The sequence below is a fragment of the Periplaneta americana genome, chromosome 1 (genome assembly GCF_040183065.1).
Source record: "Periplaneta americana isolate PAMFEO1 chromosome 1, P.americana_PAMFEO1_priV1, whole genome shotgun sequence".
NCBI classification, from domain to species: Eukaryota; Metazoa; Arthropoda; class Insecta; order Blattodea; family Blattidae; genus Periplaneta; species Periplaneta americana.
In genome coordinates this window covers 181,988,244-182,004,974 of record NC_091117.1, presented here as the reverse complement: position 1 = coordinate 182,004,974, position 16,731 = coordinate 181,988,244, and the positions used below count along the sequence as shown (strand labels likewise).

The 16,731-nt window shown below is 36.3% G+C and overlaps 2 protein-coding genes across 4 annotated transcripts in view; one reads left to right on the top strand and one right to left on the bottom strand.

Moving 5' to 3' along the window:
• Positions 1-6,653, bottom strand: part of mRpL38 (mitochondrial ribosomal protein L38) — a 45,904-nt gene extending 39,251 nt beyond the window's left edge. Inside the window, exon 1 of the mRNA XM_069833474.1 lies at positions 6,425-6,653. Coding sequence (XP_069689575.1) covers positions 6,425-6,554 — 130 coding nt within the window. The 5' untranslated portion in view covers positions 6,555-6,653. The remainder of the gene's footprint in view (positions 1-6,424) is intronic.
• A 2,214-nt stretch (positions 6,654-8,867) lies between these two features.
• Positions 8,868-16,731, top strand: part of LOC138704965 (uncharacterized) — a 521,080-nt gene continuing 513,216 nt past the window's right edge. Inside the window, exons 1-3 of one of the 3 annotated variants that reach the window (XM_069833445.1) lie at positions 8,868-9,012; positions 9,141-9,618; positions 9,715-9,823. In XM_069833445.1, coding sequence (XP_069689546.1) covers positions 9,158-9,618; positions 9,715-9,823 — 570 coding nt within the window. In that variant the 5' untranslated portion in view covers positions 8,868-9,012; positions 9,141-9,157. The remainder of the gene's footprint in view (positions 9,013-9,140; positions 9,619-9,714; positions 9,824-16,731) is intronic. The other 2 variants (XM_069833451.1, XM_069833459.1) reach the window with 2 other exon arrangements.

Genomic DNA, 16,731 nt, shown 5'->3' with positions numbered 1-16,731 from the left:
TTTTTTAATCTTCCTCTTGAATATAATCAGGAATTTTCTAAATTCTTCTCTCGATACTTGGTCGAGAAATTCGTAGTTTTTCAAAATTAAAAACTTCTTGTGGACAAGTTATTTAAGCTATTTTAATCATTATTCTTTTGAGAAATTCTGTTCTATTAAAAGGCTTTAGAGCACGAGATATTTCAAACCCCATTAGATAGCTGATTTCATTACATTTATTTATCTCATCTTTCTCTTCCTGGCTATGATTTAAGGCATGTCAATTCCTGGCATTTAACAGTTCGTTGGCACATAATATTGAATCAGTTTTTCTACAATATTATTATTAAATGAATAACTAATAAATAGTTACCCTCATCTAAAGATCAAGAAGATTAAAACTGAGATAAAACCTAATAATTTTATCCTTCTAGGGAGAAGATCTAAAAATATCAATATTCATACAGGGACAGAAGAATTATAGAAACATATACTCAATGCGTCAATAAAAATAACAACAACAACAATACTAATAATAATAATAATAATAATAATAATAATAATAATAATACATTATTCAGCATGGCAATTAATGTTTCTATATACTCCTAATTGAACCGTTGAGCAAAGTAAACATATTACATATTTTTGTCCAACAGAATAACAAAAAAAGTTCTCATTCTTTACGAAACCACCTCTTACTGCTTGTAGAGACAGAGTTTGTAGAGTGACATGATACTGCCACTGCTTGTCTTCAGTACATGAATGAAACACACAGCAATGTACAGGAAATTCCTCGTACCCGTTTGAATGTCTGTCATTATACGATGTAAGCACAATACCCGCTTTGGTCACCACTAATCTATGTACTATTGTTTGAAACACGACAAATTTGTTTTTCTTCTACATGCTAATAGCTTACCACCACAAAGATCGTCATTTCTCACAAAGAAAGTGAGTAATTTTTTTCAGATGTCCACAACAAGGTAACTTTATCCTCATAAAATTAACATCTTCATCAATAAGCAAACATGGAATCAGAAAGTGCAGTACTTCTACGTATTAATTTCACGTTTTACTTTACCATATTTCTTTGATGGGCGATCATAAGAGTACAAGTCAATTTCGGCAAAATTGAGATATGTACAGTTTTGTCATCATCAGCTCGATATCTCTGTCTGGTAAAAAGAGTACAAGTCAAAACGTGCTGTAGAACGCCGCATTCTCTGATGCACATACCAGTATCTTCAAAATCATGTACGATGTTAAACATTTTTTTTGCTCTCCTGTAAAATAAGGTTTTTTGACTTGTACTCTTATGATCGCCCATCAAAGATTTATTATACTGCCCTAATAAGCACAGAAGTAGAGTTGGGCAACACGATTCTTTTTCAGAAGTCGATTCCAACGATTCAATCACACATTACGAATCGATTCTAACGATTCGTTCACGATTCTTCTCAGTCTGCGATTCCAACTATTCTTTTGAATCGTCAACGAGTTCACGATTCTTCCCAGTCTGCGATTCCAACTATTCTTTTGAATCGTCGCAAGACACTTTCCTTTGCAAACCACGCGTAGAACAAAAAGTTCTCCATCTCTCTCATAGATGGCATAAGAGGCGAGACATTGGATTGTCTCTTTCCCATTGGCTGGAACCATTCAGTATGAACTCCATTAGTCTACAAAATTACCCAAGATAATTTCTCTAAATTATAATTTATCAACTGAACCTTATTATGAAGTACATTTTTTGCATTACATCTCTATTTAACTATGCAAATTTCAGGTTTGTGTTCATTATTTTCCATACTTAACAAATGCAGTACATATTTTGATTTCACTCTCGCTCGGGAGCATTCGACACGGTTCGGAAATGTCCGTTGACAGGTTACATCAAACAACGAATAGAATCGTGGGTTACGATACCATGCCGATTCCTTCATATTCTTTTGAATGACGATTCGTTACGATTCGTTTGAACGACGATTCGTTACGATTCTTTTGAACGACGATTCGTTGATACCACGAATCGATTCTTACGATTCTTTATTATTAGTCGTTCGAATGAACGATTCGTTCACGAATCGACCCAACTCTACACAGAAGGGTTACTTACTCACTTACAAATGGCTTTTATTTATTTTATTCCTTCCTCAAATTTAGAGGTTGCTCACAAACAAAGCATGCCAGATACCGGTACATGCAAATAATTAAGTTAAATACAATGTTAAGTTCAAGTACTGTAACTTCACATTTACAACATTTGAAAATCCTGAGAAGTTAAATAATTAAGGGAAATAATAGCAATGGTTTTTATATATTTGTAGGGAACCCCTGATAGTGGCAATAGTTATTTCTTTTAAAATAGATGTTGGCAGGGAAAAGGATTTCCAAAATTTCGCTAGGAAACCTGGAACTGTTTCTCTAGCATCAATGAGTAGACCCACTACCTCTATATCAGTTCATATTTTTCTTTATAATAAGGAATGATAGGTAAATAAATGCTCTGTTTTTCTTAATGGACTTCTAAAGGCTGGGACTGATAGCTTTTAAACCTGATGGTTGGGTCAATGTAACCTTTGATTTTGTGTTTAAAGACAATTGCACCAATTCTTCTGTGGTTTTCATTTTCTGCAAGGCCATGAACTTCTTCAAACACCTGGAAGTCATTATCTCTTAGTGCAGCAGCTATAATGGAGTGACTTTTATGATGACGCATATTCCTTAACAAATCACTATAAGATCCCAAAACATGTGCAAGAGTTTCTATCTTTCTGTGGCAACACCTACAGAGGTGATCGTTTTGAGATCGTTCCAGTACAGATCTGACTGCAGAAATATTTGCTGTCATCTTGATAGTCTCTTGCCATCCACTGCATGACTATCCATGATGGTCTAGGATCCATGAGTTGATGGGTGTATACTCCTTACATAGAATACACCTTTCACTTTATGCTGTAAATTACTCCACTCTTGCAAGGCTCTTTTCTGACTTTCCACAAGTCAATGTTCAAGCGAGAATGTTTAAGATGATCGGATAATGGAATATTTAGTGATTGTAGTGACAGAGATAATTCTTCTTCCAGGTTTCTTGTGGTGTATATATAATCATTATTTGAGAGCATTAGTACTTTACATATGTTAATATGTTGGAGTATGCTTCTCATTTTGCACAGAAGAGTCTCTAACCTTTATTCTTTCTTTCCATACCGCATACACCATTCCATTAGTGATGTCTGCAGGTACCTGCATTTGTTATCAAAACGTCAGTATCAATTAAGAATTTTTTAGGAATTTTTTTTGTGCCCTGATGGTTTGGAATGGGTAGATTAGTCCCGGACAAATTAAGTTATTACAGCGAATTTTTGGTCTGCCTGTAGTAATGGAGCAGAAGTGTTTTTTTTATTTTATTTTGAAGGTTCATTGCCACCCTCACATAAGCCCGCCATCTGTCCCTACCTTGAGCAAAATTAATCCAGTCACTAGCATTATATCCCACCTCCAAATTTTATGAAAAATGAGACAATGATACATAGCAATCTGTGGAGTATTCTGCACCTAACAATACTAGAGTTTTATGATTGTATCGAGGCTCTATGGGTACCTTGAAAATGATGTACAACTAGGCGTGTGCGCATTTGTATACAAGTTTTATTGAAGATTTTAGTACAATTATCTCAGAACTAAATAAATTGCATTTACCCTCTCTGTGTATAGTAGGGCCTTACAGGATCCAGTTGAGGAGAAGAGAGATAATTAATTCAATGAAAGACGGGAAGCAAGTCGTACACTTAGGAATAAAAAGAGAGGTTACTTGAAGGAAAAACTGAATGAGGTAGAAACAAATAGTAAGAATAAAAACATTCGAGATTTATATAAGGGTATAAAGGAATTTAAGAACGGATATCAGCCAAGGGTAAACGTGATCAAGGATGAGAATGGTGACTTGCTTGCAGACTCTCCATCAATCCTAAACAGATGGAAAAACTATTTTGCGCAACTACTAAATGTACATAGGCCAAATAGAAATGATCGGGACGGAATTGAAATACAAACTGCTGAGCCATTTATACCCGAACCCACGCTTTCAGAAGTCGAAATTGCGATAGAAAATCTGAAAAAGTACAAGTCTCCAGTTATCGATCAAATTCCAGCAGAATTAATACAAGAGGGTGGGAGTGCATTATATAGCGAAATTTATAAACTTGTACTTGCTATTTGGGAAAAGGAAATTGTACCAGAACAATGGAAGGAGTCCATAATTGTACCTATTGTTAAAAAAGGGGACAAAACCAATTGTGGTAACTTTCGAGGAATATCACTTTTGTTGACGTCGTACAAAATTTTGTCCAATATTCTTTTGAGAAGATTAACTCCGTACATAGATGAAATTATTGGGGATCATCAGTGCGGTTTTCGGCGTAATAGATCGACTATTGATCAGATTTTTTGTATTCGACAGATAATGGAGAAAAAATGGGAGTATAAGGGTATAGTACATCAGTTATTCATAGATTTCAAAAAGGCTTATGACTCGGTTAAGAGGGAAGTATTATATGATATTCTTATTGAATTTGGTATTCCCAAGAAACTAGTTCGATTAATTAAAATGTGTCTCAGTGAAACATACAGCAGAGTCCGTATAGGTCAGTTTCTATCTGATGCTTTTCCAATTCACTGCGGGCTAAAGCAGGGAGATGCACTATCACCTTTACTTTTTAACTTCGCTCTAGAATATGCTGTTAGGAAAGTTCAGGATAACAGGCAGGGTTTGGAATTGAACGGGTTACATCAGCTTCTTGTCTATGCGGATGACGTGAATATGTTAGGAGAAAATACACAAACGATTAGGGAAAACACGGAAATTTTACTTGAAGCAAGTAGAGCGATCGGTTTGGAAGTAAATCCCGAAAAGACAAAGTATATGATTATGTCTCGTGACCAGAATATTGTACGAAATGGAAATATAAAAATTGGAGATTTATCCTTCGAAGAGGTGGAAAAATTCAAATATCTTGGAGCAACAGTAACAAATATAAATGATACTCGGGAGGAAATTAAACGCAGAATAAATATGGGAAATGCGTGTTATTATTCGGTTGAGAAGCTCTTATCATCCAGTCTGCTGTCCAAAAATCTGAAAGTTAAAATTTATAAAACAGTTATATTACCGGTTCTTCTGTATGGTCGTGAAACTTGGACTATCACTTTGAGAGAGGAACATAGGTTCAGAGTGTTTGAGAATAAGGTGCTAAGGAAAATATTTGGGGCTAAGCGGGATGAAGTTACAGGAGAATGGAGAAAGTTCCACAACACAGAACTGCACGCATTGTATTCTTCACCTGACATAATTAGGAACATAAAATCGAGACGTTTGAGATGGGCAGGGCATGTAGCACGTATGGGCGAATCCAGAAATGCATATAGAGTATTAGTTGGGAGACCGGAGGGAAAAAGACTTTTAGGGAGGCCGAGACGTAGATGGGAGGATAATATTAAAATGGATTTGGGAGAGGTGGGGTATGATGATAGAGACTGGATTAATCTTGCACAGGATAGGGACTGCTGGCGGGCTTATGTGAGGGCGGCAATGAACCTTCGGGTTCCTTAAAAGCCATTTGTAAGTAAGTAAGTAAGTGTATAGTAGGGCAGAATAGTACTACATGTTTGCTGTATAAGAAAATTATGTGTTCGATCCTTGTAAAACTTTATTTAAATGTACACTCAGTAAGTAGGCTTACAGGGGCAGTGGCATTTCCTCTAAGATTAGAACCCAGTTTAGGTATGTGTGAATCGAAAATTAGGGGCTACAAAATATTGAGAATAGACGCATGTTTATATGACATTTTTTTCGATTAATACACATACACCTAAACTGGGCTCTAACCTTAGAGAAATGACACTGCCCCTGTACGGAAATGGGCCCTTTTAGTATTTTACGATACTTTAATTGTTGTCAGAAAGGTAACCGTATACTGAAATTTTCCCCGAATACGGACATTTGTCAATGTAGAGTATCCACCGCCCACTGAACGAATATTGGTTAAACGAGAGTTGAGCGACTTCCGCCGATTTTGGAATAGACACCGGCGCGGTTAGGTTATGTTAGATTAGGTTAGTTTAGGCTTTTATTATCCCGTCAAGATGTTTAGGATTAGTGTAAAACTGGCCTATGTCTCCTATAGTGGGCGGGACATAAGTAACATTCACCCGGACATTTTATCCAGACTTGCGTTAACGTATGTGTAGAGCCAGCTTAATGGGAAAGGGCACTGAACCTCCCTTGCGGGAAGATGACGACCAGGACGACACTTATTACACAATTACCTCTCAGTGTTCATAATCGCTAGGCCTACTGAAATGGGGTGTAATTTCAGTCTGTACTAACATTGCACCTATTGCTAAGCTTATATTTTCTCTGAACTAGGTTCAAATTACTTGCCTTCTAAACGTTGTTGCAAACTTCTTGCAATACCAGGAGGTTTACCCCTCAAACGATGTCCATACCTGACCAGAGGAATTTGCAGACATTTCACGTCTCCTACAAATAACTTGAAAAGTGAGCCAGCCATTATACTGAAATTGTATATGATTTTACACGACCTATACGGTCCTACACTTTGTATTATAAGCTACCATAACAGCCATCTTGCATGGTGCGTACTACGCAGTGTTACCAACCCGAAAAATGAGAAAGCGCTAAATCCTTGTTCAAGAAACACAAGAACTTCAGTAAATACGCCTATCCTAATCATTGTTAGTAAATTCTTTGGTCGGCGGGAAAAGGCACGTCAAAAAGTCAATTTTTCTGTTGTACCTAATCACATAAGTCTAATATTTTTTCTAATTTTTGAAATAATAAAATTTCTTTTATTTTAAATTGAAAAGCGCCTTACTTTAACCAACATACATGAATTTCATTATTATACTTATATTCAGTTAAGAGTAAATTAAAAATAAAATCTCTCCTGAAAAATTATTCTTTTTGACTTATGTGCCTTTTCCCGCCGACCAAAGATAATAAAACGTTCCGCACTCACTTTTACACTCGCTTAATTCTACCGCTTCTAGATATGTATGTGGATATGGTATTTTTCGCTTTAGAATAATAATAATAATAATAATAATAATAATAATAATAATAATAATAATAATAATCCGTGGCGCTACAACTCGTGAAGGGCCTAGACCGACCAGCCGGCTGCTGGCCTCACGCCCACATGCCGAAGCAGAGGTGGACGATCATCCAACCAGAATGGAGGTATCGTGTGGTTAGCACGATGATCGCCTCAGCCGTTACAGCTGGTATTCACAACCAGATTTCGCTACCTATCGTAGCTCCCCAAGTGCATCACGATGCTGGGTGGGCACCGGTCCCATACACTGGCCGAAATTTCATGAGAAAATTTCTTCCCCCATGAGGATTCGAACCAGCCTTTAGAATAATAGGCCTACCTAATAACTATTCCTAGCAGTTTTGTGATAGAAATATTGCTCCCATCAAGTAGCAATCTGTACCCTTGATCTCCTAAGTCATTGATTAATTATCAATTGTTCAAAATGTAGTGCCAACGCAGCACATGCAATTGCAGTGTATTTTGTACGATGGAGCTTAATATCAACTGCTCTTTTGCTATTAGAAAAACAGGATTTGCATAGATCACAGAGACGGTCTGTTGTTTGAATTGAATAGTGTTTTGCAATAAAAAGTTCCATTTTCCCCTCCACTAATATCGATTCCTCATCTATCGGCTTACATGATAATACAGGTTGCCGGTTACTGCTAAATGGTTCCGCCACTCATTGCGAAATCGTTGAGCATAATTACTGCGTTTTTTCCACGATTGTGAATTGTTATAATTATTTTTAATTGTTTCCCTGTTTGAATTAACACTTCACTATTACAATATTAGCACACATTTAAAACAATCACTGTAACACATTCATCTTATTAACTGATAGAAACTAACTTTACTGCGACCGAGACTCAACCATATAACAACAAGACCCAAGACTTGACTGATTTAAATAATTCAATTATGTGTACGACAATTACAGCTTCTACCTACCCACTACACGCATTCAAGGGAACTTGGATTCCAATCAGGGAAGCCCCTTCACAACGATCCTGGCGTGACCCAAAGTTCGTGGAGGCAGCGAACTGTGGTTGTTTTTTATGAGGCGGTTGCAGAGGTTTTCGTTATAACTAATTTTTTTCCTGCGTAGTCAAAGAACCTCTTTTTCATCAGTATTTTTCTTCTTTTCTCCAAAAGCTCCAGATTAGGCACTAAAATTACTGCAAAAGCACTATAGTTTCGCTAAGGCGATATTTATTTAAATTTGGCACCAGACGACGTAGAAAACACCAGATCTAGTGCCAAAAGCACCAGAATGGCAACACTGCTACTACGTATTTCTATCGACCATTAAATTAACAGCACAAACAAAATAAAAGAAAATACTTAGGATCACCTTTGTTATAATATTTAATTACAACAATATGTTTAAAAATAGGAAAAGGATGAAATATATTAAATAATGAATAAAGTACATTATTTTTTATTATATTCAATAAGGAAGTTAACACAAGATGGCAGACTCGAATATGATTTACTTCCATGTCATGGTTGCCAATAGCAAAATGCCGTTTTGTTTAATATTTTAAGGGAAATGATTGATTGTTATGCAATCATATTTCAACAAATTTGAAGATTAATATGTGCAGTATATTAATCGTGTTTTTACGCATTTATACCTATGATTTAATATATAATACTATTTCGTTACTTGTTGAGGGTTAATTTTTTTACTGTTGGTAATAGATTTCGTAAACATTGTCCAGTTGTATGCTTGTATCCTTGTACTGTATCAGATACCTACTACCGCCAGTTTGAAGCGAGATATCGAGGTCGAATGTGTGTTGTGTGTAGGTGCGGTTGTTTTGACGTTTGATTCCGTGAGTGTTTTTCGAAGCATATATGTGTACGTATTTCAGTGTATTTGATGTTGGAGAATATTTATATTTTAATGGTAAGATAGTTTTGAATCAAGTTATTTCTGTGAAACAAATGGTTATATAAAATGTTAGTCGTCGTGTTAGATGTTGAGGTAGGTTATGTTGGTAAATATAATTCATAATCTTGTTTTTGTTCGTACAGGTACCTTACGTTGAAAGATGACAGATCTTTTAATACAGTCCGTTACTTCGAGAGGGGACACATTTCCCCGAAGTCTGTTAGATGGCTGCAGATCATCTGTTGTGTCTCGTTATAGTAGAAGTGGAGATTCTTTGAGTTCAGAATTAAAACACAGCAAGAGTGATGATTTGGTGCTTCAGAGTGCAGCAATAATTCCGCCAGAAATTCAACATGCGCGTTGTGATTCGCCCATTCCAAAAACAGCTTGTGTGGTGTATGAGGATGACTTGGTTTCAACACATGTTCTTCCAAAACCAAAATATTTCAGTGATAGTGAGACAGATGAGGTTAGGTCATCGTGTGTCGATAAACCCCCACGAAAAGTTTCGGGAGATTTTTCTGATGTGCAACGAATATCAAATCGCCATATGGGCTTATATGATCGCGTGGATCCTGAAGACAGTATTCGTGACATGATAACAGAGAATGATTTTTACAGGTGAGTTCTTATTTGCTCAGACACTTGCAGTTCATTTGTAATTTTATTACCAAGAGACGTGCATGATATTTGTTATAATTTGTGCATTTGTTTCAGATTTGTCCTGTTCAAGAAACATTATGAGAAATATCTACATCTGTCACAGAAATATGAAGAAGCAAGGAACATAGCATATTATCTAGAGGAGAAGTACCATGAAGTAAAGGTAGGACTTGACTTTCTGTAGTGTTTACGTTAGGCTATGTGAATTTTTGCTTCCAGAATTCGGTAGGCTATTGACTCACGAAGTTTTCTTCTTCGAAAAAAGAGTATGAAGCTATTCGACTTACGAAACAACACATGAATAAAATTGTTGGAAGGAGATTACTTTACTTTGATGTACGATATGACAATACTTTACTTTGATGTACGATATGACAAAAGCATGTGTAGTTTTTATGAACGTTTCAAAAGGAATGGTGATATTAATAGTGTTGGTTAGTTCAGTTTTGCCCTCATCATATATCTGAAATTCATCCTTTTAAGATGCGATTCTTTTAGAAATAGAATGTCAATTCTTGCTCACATATCAGTCATATTCTTCTGCTCTATACAAATTGTCGAAAGAGGTGAAACAATGTTTGTGTTCTGTGTATGAACTTCAAAATAATTATAAAATTGTGTCTCCTTTGGTTCACGTCTGAAGAATTGAACTTCTCTATTCAGTATGTTTAATTTCTGACCTGAAGGTCATCTCTTTGGGTTTCAGAAATATTCATATCCGTTAGAATATTTTGCCATTTGGAATCGCAGTCATTCGCCCTAGGCTACACTGTATTTATCCTCTTATTAGAAGCATGCATCTGTATAAGATAAGTTTGTAGATTAGCTAAATCATTGTAGATAAACTTGTTAATATAATATGCCTAATATTATTATGCTCTTGCTAATAAAATGTTTGCTTGCAAAATTATGAAAATTACATGTGTTATAGCGAAGTTGTTTTTATGCAAAAGCTTCTTGCTTAATGACATTACAAAGAAGAAAAACCACGTTCGGTTTTTCTAGCACTGTAAATTGTATGCTATCAGAATCCATTACTCTTTATAGCCAACACATTTCATGTTAGTACGTTATGAAAAAATGATTGTATATATTATAACCCGGTAAATTTTAATAATGCAAATGGAGTAGCGTGATGTCACTCCTCTACGTAAATGACAGTTTAAACCTGTCAAGCCTGTTTGTTTTATTTTTTCTCTCGTATATTGTCGCTTGCGTGTTGACGATAAAACTTACTGAACGTGGCACAGGTTTGGGAATCGTCCAAGAAATTCCACCCATTCCCTGGCTCCTCACCAGCTACATAGAAGCGTTGAACATTGTATTTTGTGGTTGGTGACCCCTTCATTCATTTTTCGTACATTTAAAAAATCTCCCTTCGTGGTAGGATTGTTCGTTTCATGATTTCATATCAGAATTATAGTGATTTTCACGCGCTGATAGTTCATACGTCTCATCTTCGTGGCTACAATATATTGTCTGGACGCATGTAATATTTAAATTACCGTCACTAACAGCGACTGAGTCTTAACAATACAACTAGGCAATGTTGCTTAACAGAGAATGCCTCGTATTATTCTGGGCGGCTAAAAAGCCGCGCCCTCCATGAACTAAATCGCATGAAAAGGGGTATTAGTTTCTTGGTGAAACTAGCGCTGAAGTAGTTCCGGTGATTTCTGAAGTGAAAATCATTGAATTTATAAGGGATTTTTATGGAGATGCAATTGATCGTATATGCAAGGCATAAGAAAAGCCTAACTAACCAAACCTAATCGGTCACATTTTATTTATTTATTTATTTATTTATTTTATTCCATAGATCTTATATGAGCAATGAAGCTTTAAGATGTGGAACAAGTCAAAATTTTACAATATTACAATTACAATTTTTACAAATTTTTATAGTTTTACAATTTAGTCATTTTCTACAATTTTAACAATTTTTTACAATATTTTGGCGAGATGTAGTGAGATGAGGTGAGGTCCGAGGATTCGGCAAAATTTTACCCGGCACAGATTCGTTTATACAATATGTATAATATGAATACAAGGGTTAGTTTAGCCAAATAATTTATGTATTTTTCTCTAAAAAACTTGCATACAGCGGTTCATTTCATGTTATTACACAGTGTAAACAATAGTTGGTAGCCTACAGTACTTAGGTATAATGATTTAACGTCACACGCTATTGTGATGTTGAATTGTTACGATATGTATCCAGGAACCAGTAACGGTTCATGGTATATTTTATAATAATTGATTCCAGATGTTATAGGTATCATTAAGTTTTACATTCCAAAAATTGCATTCAAATAATGGAATATAGGTTTAACACCGGTAGACAAAAATATAGCAAGTAACGAAATGTGAGAAAGTGCTTCCATTTTATAATTAAATTAGGAATGAAACATAACAAGCTGCAGTTTTCAAGCCGACTGCCACTACTATTTGCAATAAAAAGCTTAACAATGGCTCCCTTCCTAAGATTGCTAGGCTAAATGCGCGCACAAGAGGAACGAGTGACAATTATTCCTATCGTCAGCTTGGTGGCAGAGCAACTCCTCACCTCGCTGGACGGAATGGAAACGAATCACAGTCACGAAGCTTGAGTTGTGAGGGTGCTAGGAACAAAAGACTGTGCAGGTACTATTTCGCATTGTCTGTAATGAGGCGATAGTAGCGATCCCAGTGGTTAGCAACTATCTATGGGTGCATATTTACTACGTATTGAGCTTCATGACTATATACTGGACTGTGAACGAATGTTGTGTCGCTGTTTAACGAATTGCTGCGCAGAAATAATCAATTGAAATGCTGTTGGGTTGAGTAATAATTCAGCGTCGATTCAATTAAAATAATATAACAAGCAAAACCCATAAGTCAGAAATATTACTTCTGAGAAAACTTAGGCGTTTGGAAGTAAGTTCTGGACGTAATTGTATCCTCGAAATAATTTTAGTAAGTTGTTTTTTATGTGTATTTTATTGTCCAATTATAAGTTTTATACACATACATTATGTACCGGTATGTCTTTTCCTCAGAAGTAATATTTTTGACTTAATGTGTTTTGCTTGTAAGCCGACGATAATAAAGATGGTTGTACAAACATGTAACCAGGCCAAAACTGCCACTGGCAGAAGCATTGCAGTAAAACAGCAAGGGATATGACAAAAGGAAGTAAAAAATACAGATGGGAGCAATACATATCGAAGAACAAAATGAAACCAAAACAATCGACAGGAAAATTTGTCACTGGGAAATAATGATTAAAAACGGTTTTCCTCAACATCTTATAAGAGTAATACAAAGTATGTATAGAAATACGAAGTTTAAATTGGAGATATCCATAGAAGAGGATAATTTAATAGAGATTAATTTAGGAGTACGACGGGGGTGTCCACTATCGCCTACCCTATTTAATATATATATTAATGACGCAGTTGTACAATGGCAGACTATGCTCAAAACACATTTTAAAATAAAAGGGAGAAAAATTGATACACTGTTGTTTGCTGACGACCAGATCTTAATTGCAGATTCGGAAGATAATTTACAAAGAGTCATATATGAATTAAATAGTATTACAAGTGAATATAATCTTCAAATCTCATATGAAAAAACGAAAATAATGGCTCTTAAAGGAAGAGATCTGTTAAGAGCAAAAATTTGCATAAATAATAAGCCCATCAAACAACAAAGTGATTTTAATTATCTTGGTTACATTGTGTCATATACCGGCAATAGAGATGTGCAAAACAAATTAAACAAATTCCAAACATTATGTGGTACAATAAAAATAACTTTTAAAAATTGTAATAGAGCAACAATGTTAAAACTTTACAAAGTAATGGCGATCCCAACCTTGCTTTATGGGTGTGAAAGTGGCTCTTGACTATCTCACAACAGAAGAAAATAGAAGCTGCTGAGATGAAATTTTTGAGACAGGTGGCAGGTTATAAACTCATAGACAAAAAGAGAAATGAAGATATTAGAAAAGAATTGGAAATTCAGAGTCTAAATGAAACAATCATTGAATATAGACAAAGATGGCAAGATCATATACAAAGAATGGATGAAGATCGTATCTTACCACAAATAATAAATAAGTATAAACCTGTAGGTAGAAGAAATGTCGGCAGGCCACGGATGAGATGGTCGGATCAGTTTTCTTGAAGACTGAACGAGCCACAAGGCTTATGCCGTGATGAAGATGATGATTAACTTTATAACTCTTCACTGTGTTAATATGAGGAAATTAACCGGCTGAACATCACTTCGAAACTAGTCAGCCAGGTAATTTCCTCATATTAACACAGTGAAGAGTTATAAAGTTAATCAGTGGTGTTAAAAGTGTAATAGAACAATGAAGGAAAACTATATATCGAAAAATATACCAGGAAAACAATGTCAAGAAAGCAAATCTAGCTTTCAGGTAAAGCTCCCTGTGAAACAGACTTGAATGATTACAAGGAAAAAAATTGTTCCGGGACCAGGTATCGATCCTGAGACCTTTGGCTAGCGCGTCAACGCTCTACCGACTGAGCTACCTAGGAACTTCATCCGACACCGTCTCAATTTTCCTCTCTTCTGGCATCTTGTCAGCCCACTCGAGGTATGTGGATATAAAGGGAAAAATTGAGACGGTGTCGGGTGAAGTTTCTGGGTAGCTCAGTCGGTAGAGCGTTGGCGCCCTCAGCCGAAAGTATCAGGTATGTTGAAAGTTGAAGGGTTCTTAAAGAAATGGACCGAGTAAATACAGCTCGTACTTTTATCTATACGTCTTTTTTTGCTGGTTATAATATTAAACTTTTAATACAGTCTAAATAAAATAAAAATAGCTAGTAGTTTCAGAGAAACTTGCGATATCCAAACTTTTCTCTGCAAATCAAGCTTTCAGATATAACTCCCTGTAAAGTTGATTTGAATAATTTCAAGGGAAAAATTGTTCCCGGGGCGGGTGTCGAACCCAGGATCTTTGATTAAACGTGCCAACACTCTACCAACTGAGCTACTCAGGAACTCTACCAGACACCGATCCAATTTTTCTCTCTATATCCACAGACCTCAAAGTGGGCTGACAACCATCAAGCAACCAACATTGAGTGCACACTAACTCTGTGTGACTTAAATACCCGGCCCCAGAACAATTTTTCCTTGAAATTATTCAAATCAACTTTACAGGGAATTATACCTGAAAGCTTGATTTGCATAATACACGTCACTGTTCGTTAACAGAAAACCACAATTTAAGTCACACAGAGTTAGTGTGCACTCGATGTTGGTTGCTTGATGGTTGTCAGCCCACTTTGAGTCTGTGGATATAGAGGGAAAAATTGGATCGGTGTCTGGTAGAGTTCCTGGGTAGCTCAGTTGGTAGAGCGTTGGTACGTTCAACCAAAGGTCCCGGGTTGTTGGTTGCTTGATGGTTGTCAGCCCACTTTGAGTCTGTGGATATAGAGGGAAAAATTGGATCGGTGTCTGGTAGAGTTCCTGGGTAGCTCAGTTGGTAGAGCATTGGTACGTTTAACCAAAGGTCCCGGGTTCGATACGCGGCCCCGAACAATTTTTCCCTTGAAATTATTAAAAATTTTCTCTGTTAGTCGTTATTTTTTAGTCTGAGATATTTTAATTATCTTAGTGACTATGGATCATATGCGGGAACTAGGAAGAAGGCAGTCTACCGCTGTGGAATAACGGTTAGCATACCTGACCGTATAACGAACGGGCCCGGGTTCAAATTCTGGTTGGGACAAGTTACCTGCTTAAAGTTTTATCCGGGGTTTCCCTCAACTAGTTAAGAGCAAATGTTGGTTAACTTTTGGCGCTGGTCCCTGGACTCATTTTGCTGACATCACCTTCATCTCACTCAGACGCTAGATAACCATTGCTGTTGATAAAGCGTCGTAAAATAACAAATAAAAAGGCAGAGAATAGGGACGATTGCTGGGTTTGCAGTGAAATACCTGCCCTTGGGAGGAAACTATGAATGAATGACATTCTTTGACGTGATCATTTTTTTCCGAACGGGGATTAGGTACGGTTGCCTGCTGATTATGTTATGACTGTTGAACATTACTTTGCCGTCTTAGACTATGCACGATGCGCTACATAAGGTGGATTTACTTACAAGAAGACATTATTATTATTATTATTATTATTATTATTAATATTATTATTATTATTATTATTATTATATTTAAGTATAAAAATATACGGGTGTCATTTGAAATTTCAAAGTGGGGATGGCTGGAGGGGTGGGGGATTGAAATCTAGAATGCAATTAAGCCTGGTTTCAGACTTCCCCCTAAATATCTAAATTGACGTGCTTTTTTAAAAATTGAATTCAATGTAAATAATTAGTTATTTAGACTAGGAAGTTTTGAAATGGAAGCTCTGTATACATTAAATGAGAATGAATAAAAGCATCCATGTATTGTGGGTCCCTATCACCACGGCATGGCGCGTCCTCAGGTTGCGGATCGAGGAGACGGCCTCCAGATATGGAGGGTAGCTGTGAATATATTGAATAAGCAGTCGTGGACAGCCGATAAGGGGTGGTCCTCCAGCTTGGGGATTGGGCGAAGGGCTAACAACCCATCACCGTAAAAAACAGTTTGTTACGAAACCTTCAAATAAGCCTCGGAATGGAACTGATTCTCTGGCACGACCACAGCAAAGGAATAAGGTTTTGAGATTTGGTACTTGGAATGTTACAAGTCTATATAGAACAGGAGGGGTAACAGTAGTTGCAAAAGAACTTTATAAATATGGGAAATGCCTGTTATTATTCGGTTGAGAAGCTTTTATCATCCAGTCTGCTATCAAAAAAATCTGAAAGTTAGAATTTATAAAACAGTTATATTACAGGTTGTTCTTTATGGTTGTGAAACTTGGACTCTCACTTTGAGAGAGGAACATAGGTTAAGGGTGTTTGAGAATAAGGTGCTTAGGAAAATATTTGGGGCTAAGAGGGATGAAGTTACAGGAGAATGGAGAAAGTTACACAACGCAGAATTTCCCGCATTGTATTCTTCACCTGACATAATTAGGAACATTAAATCCAGACGTTTG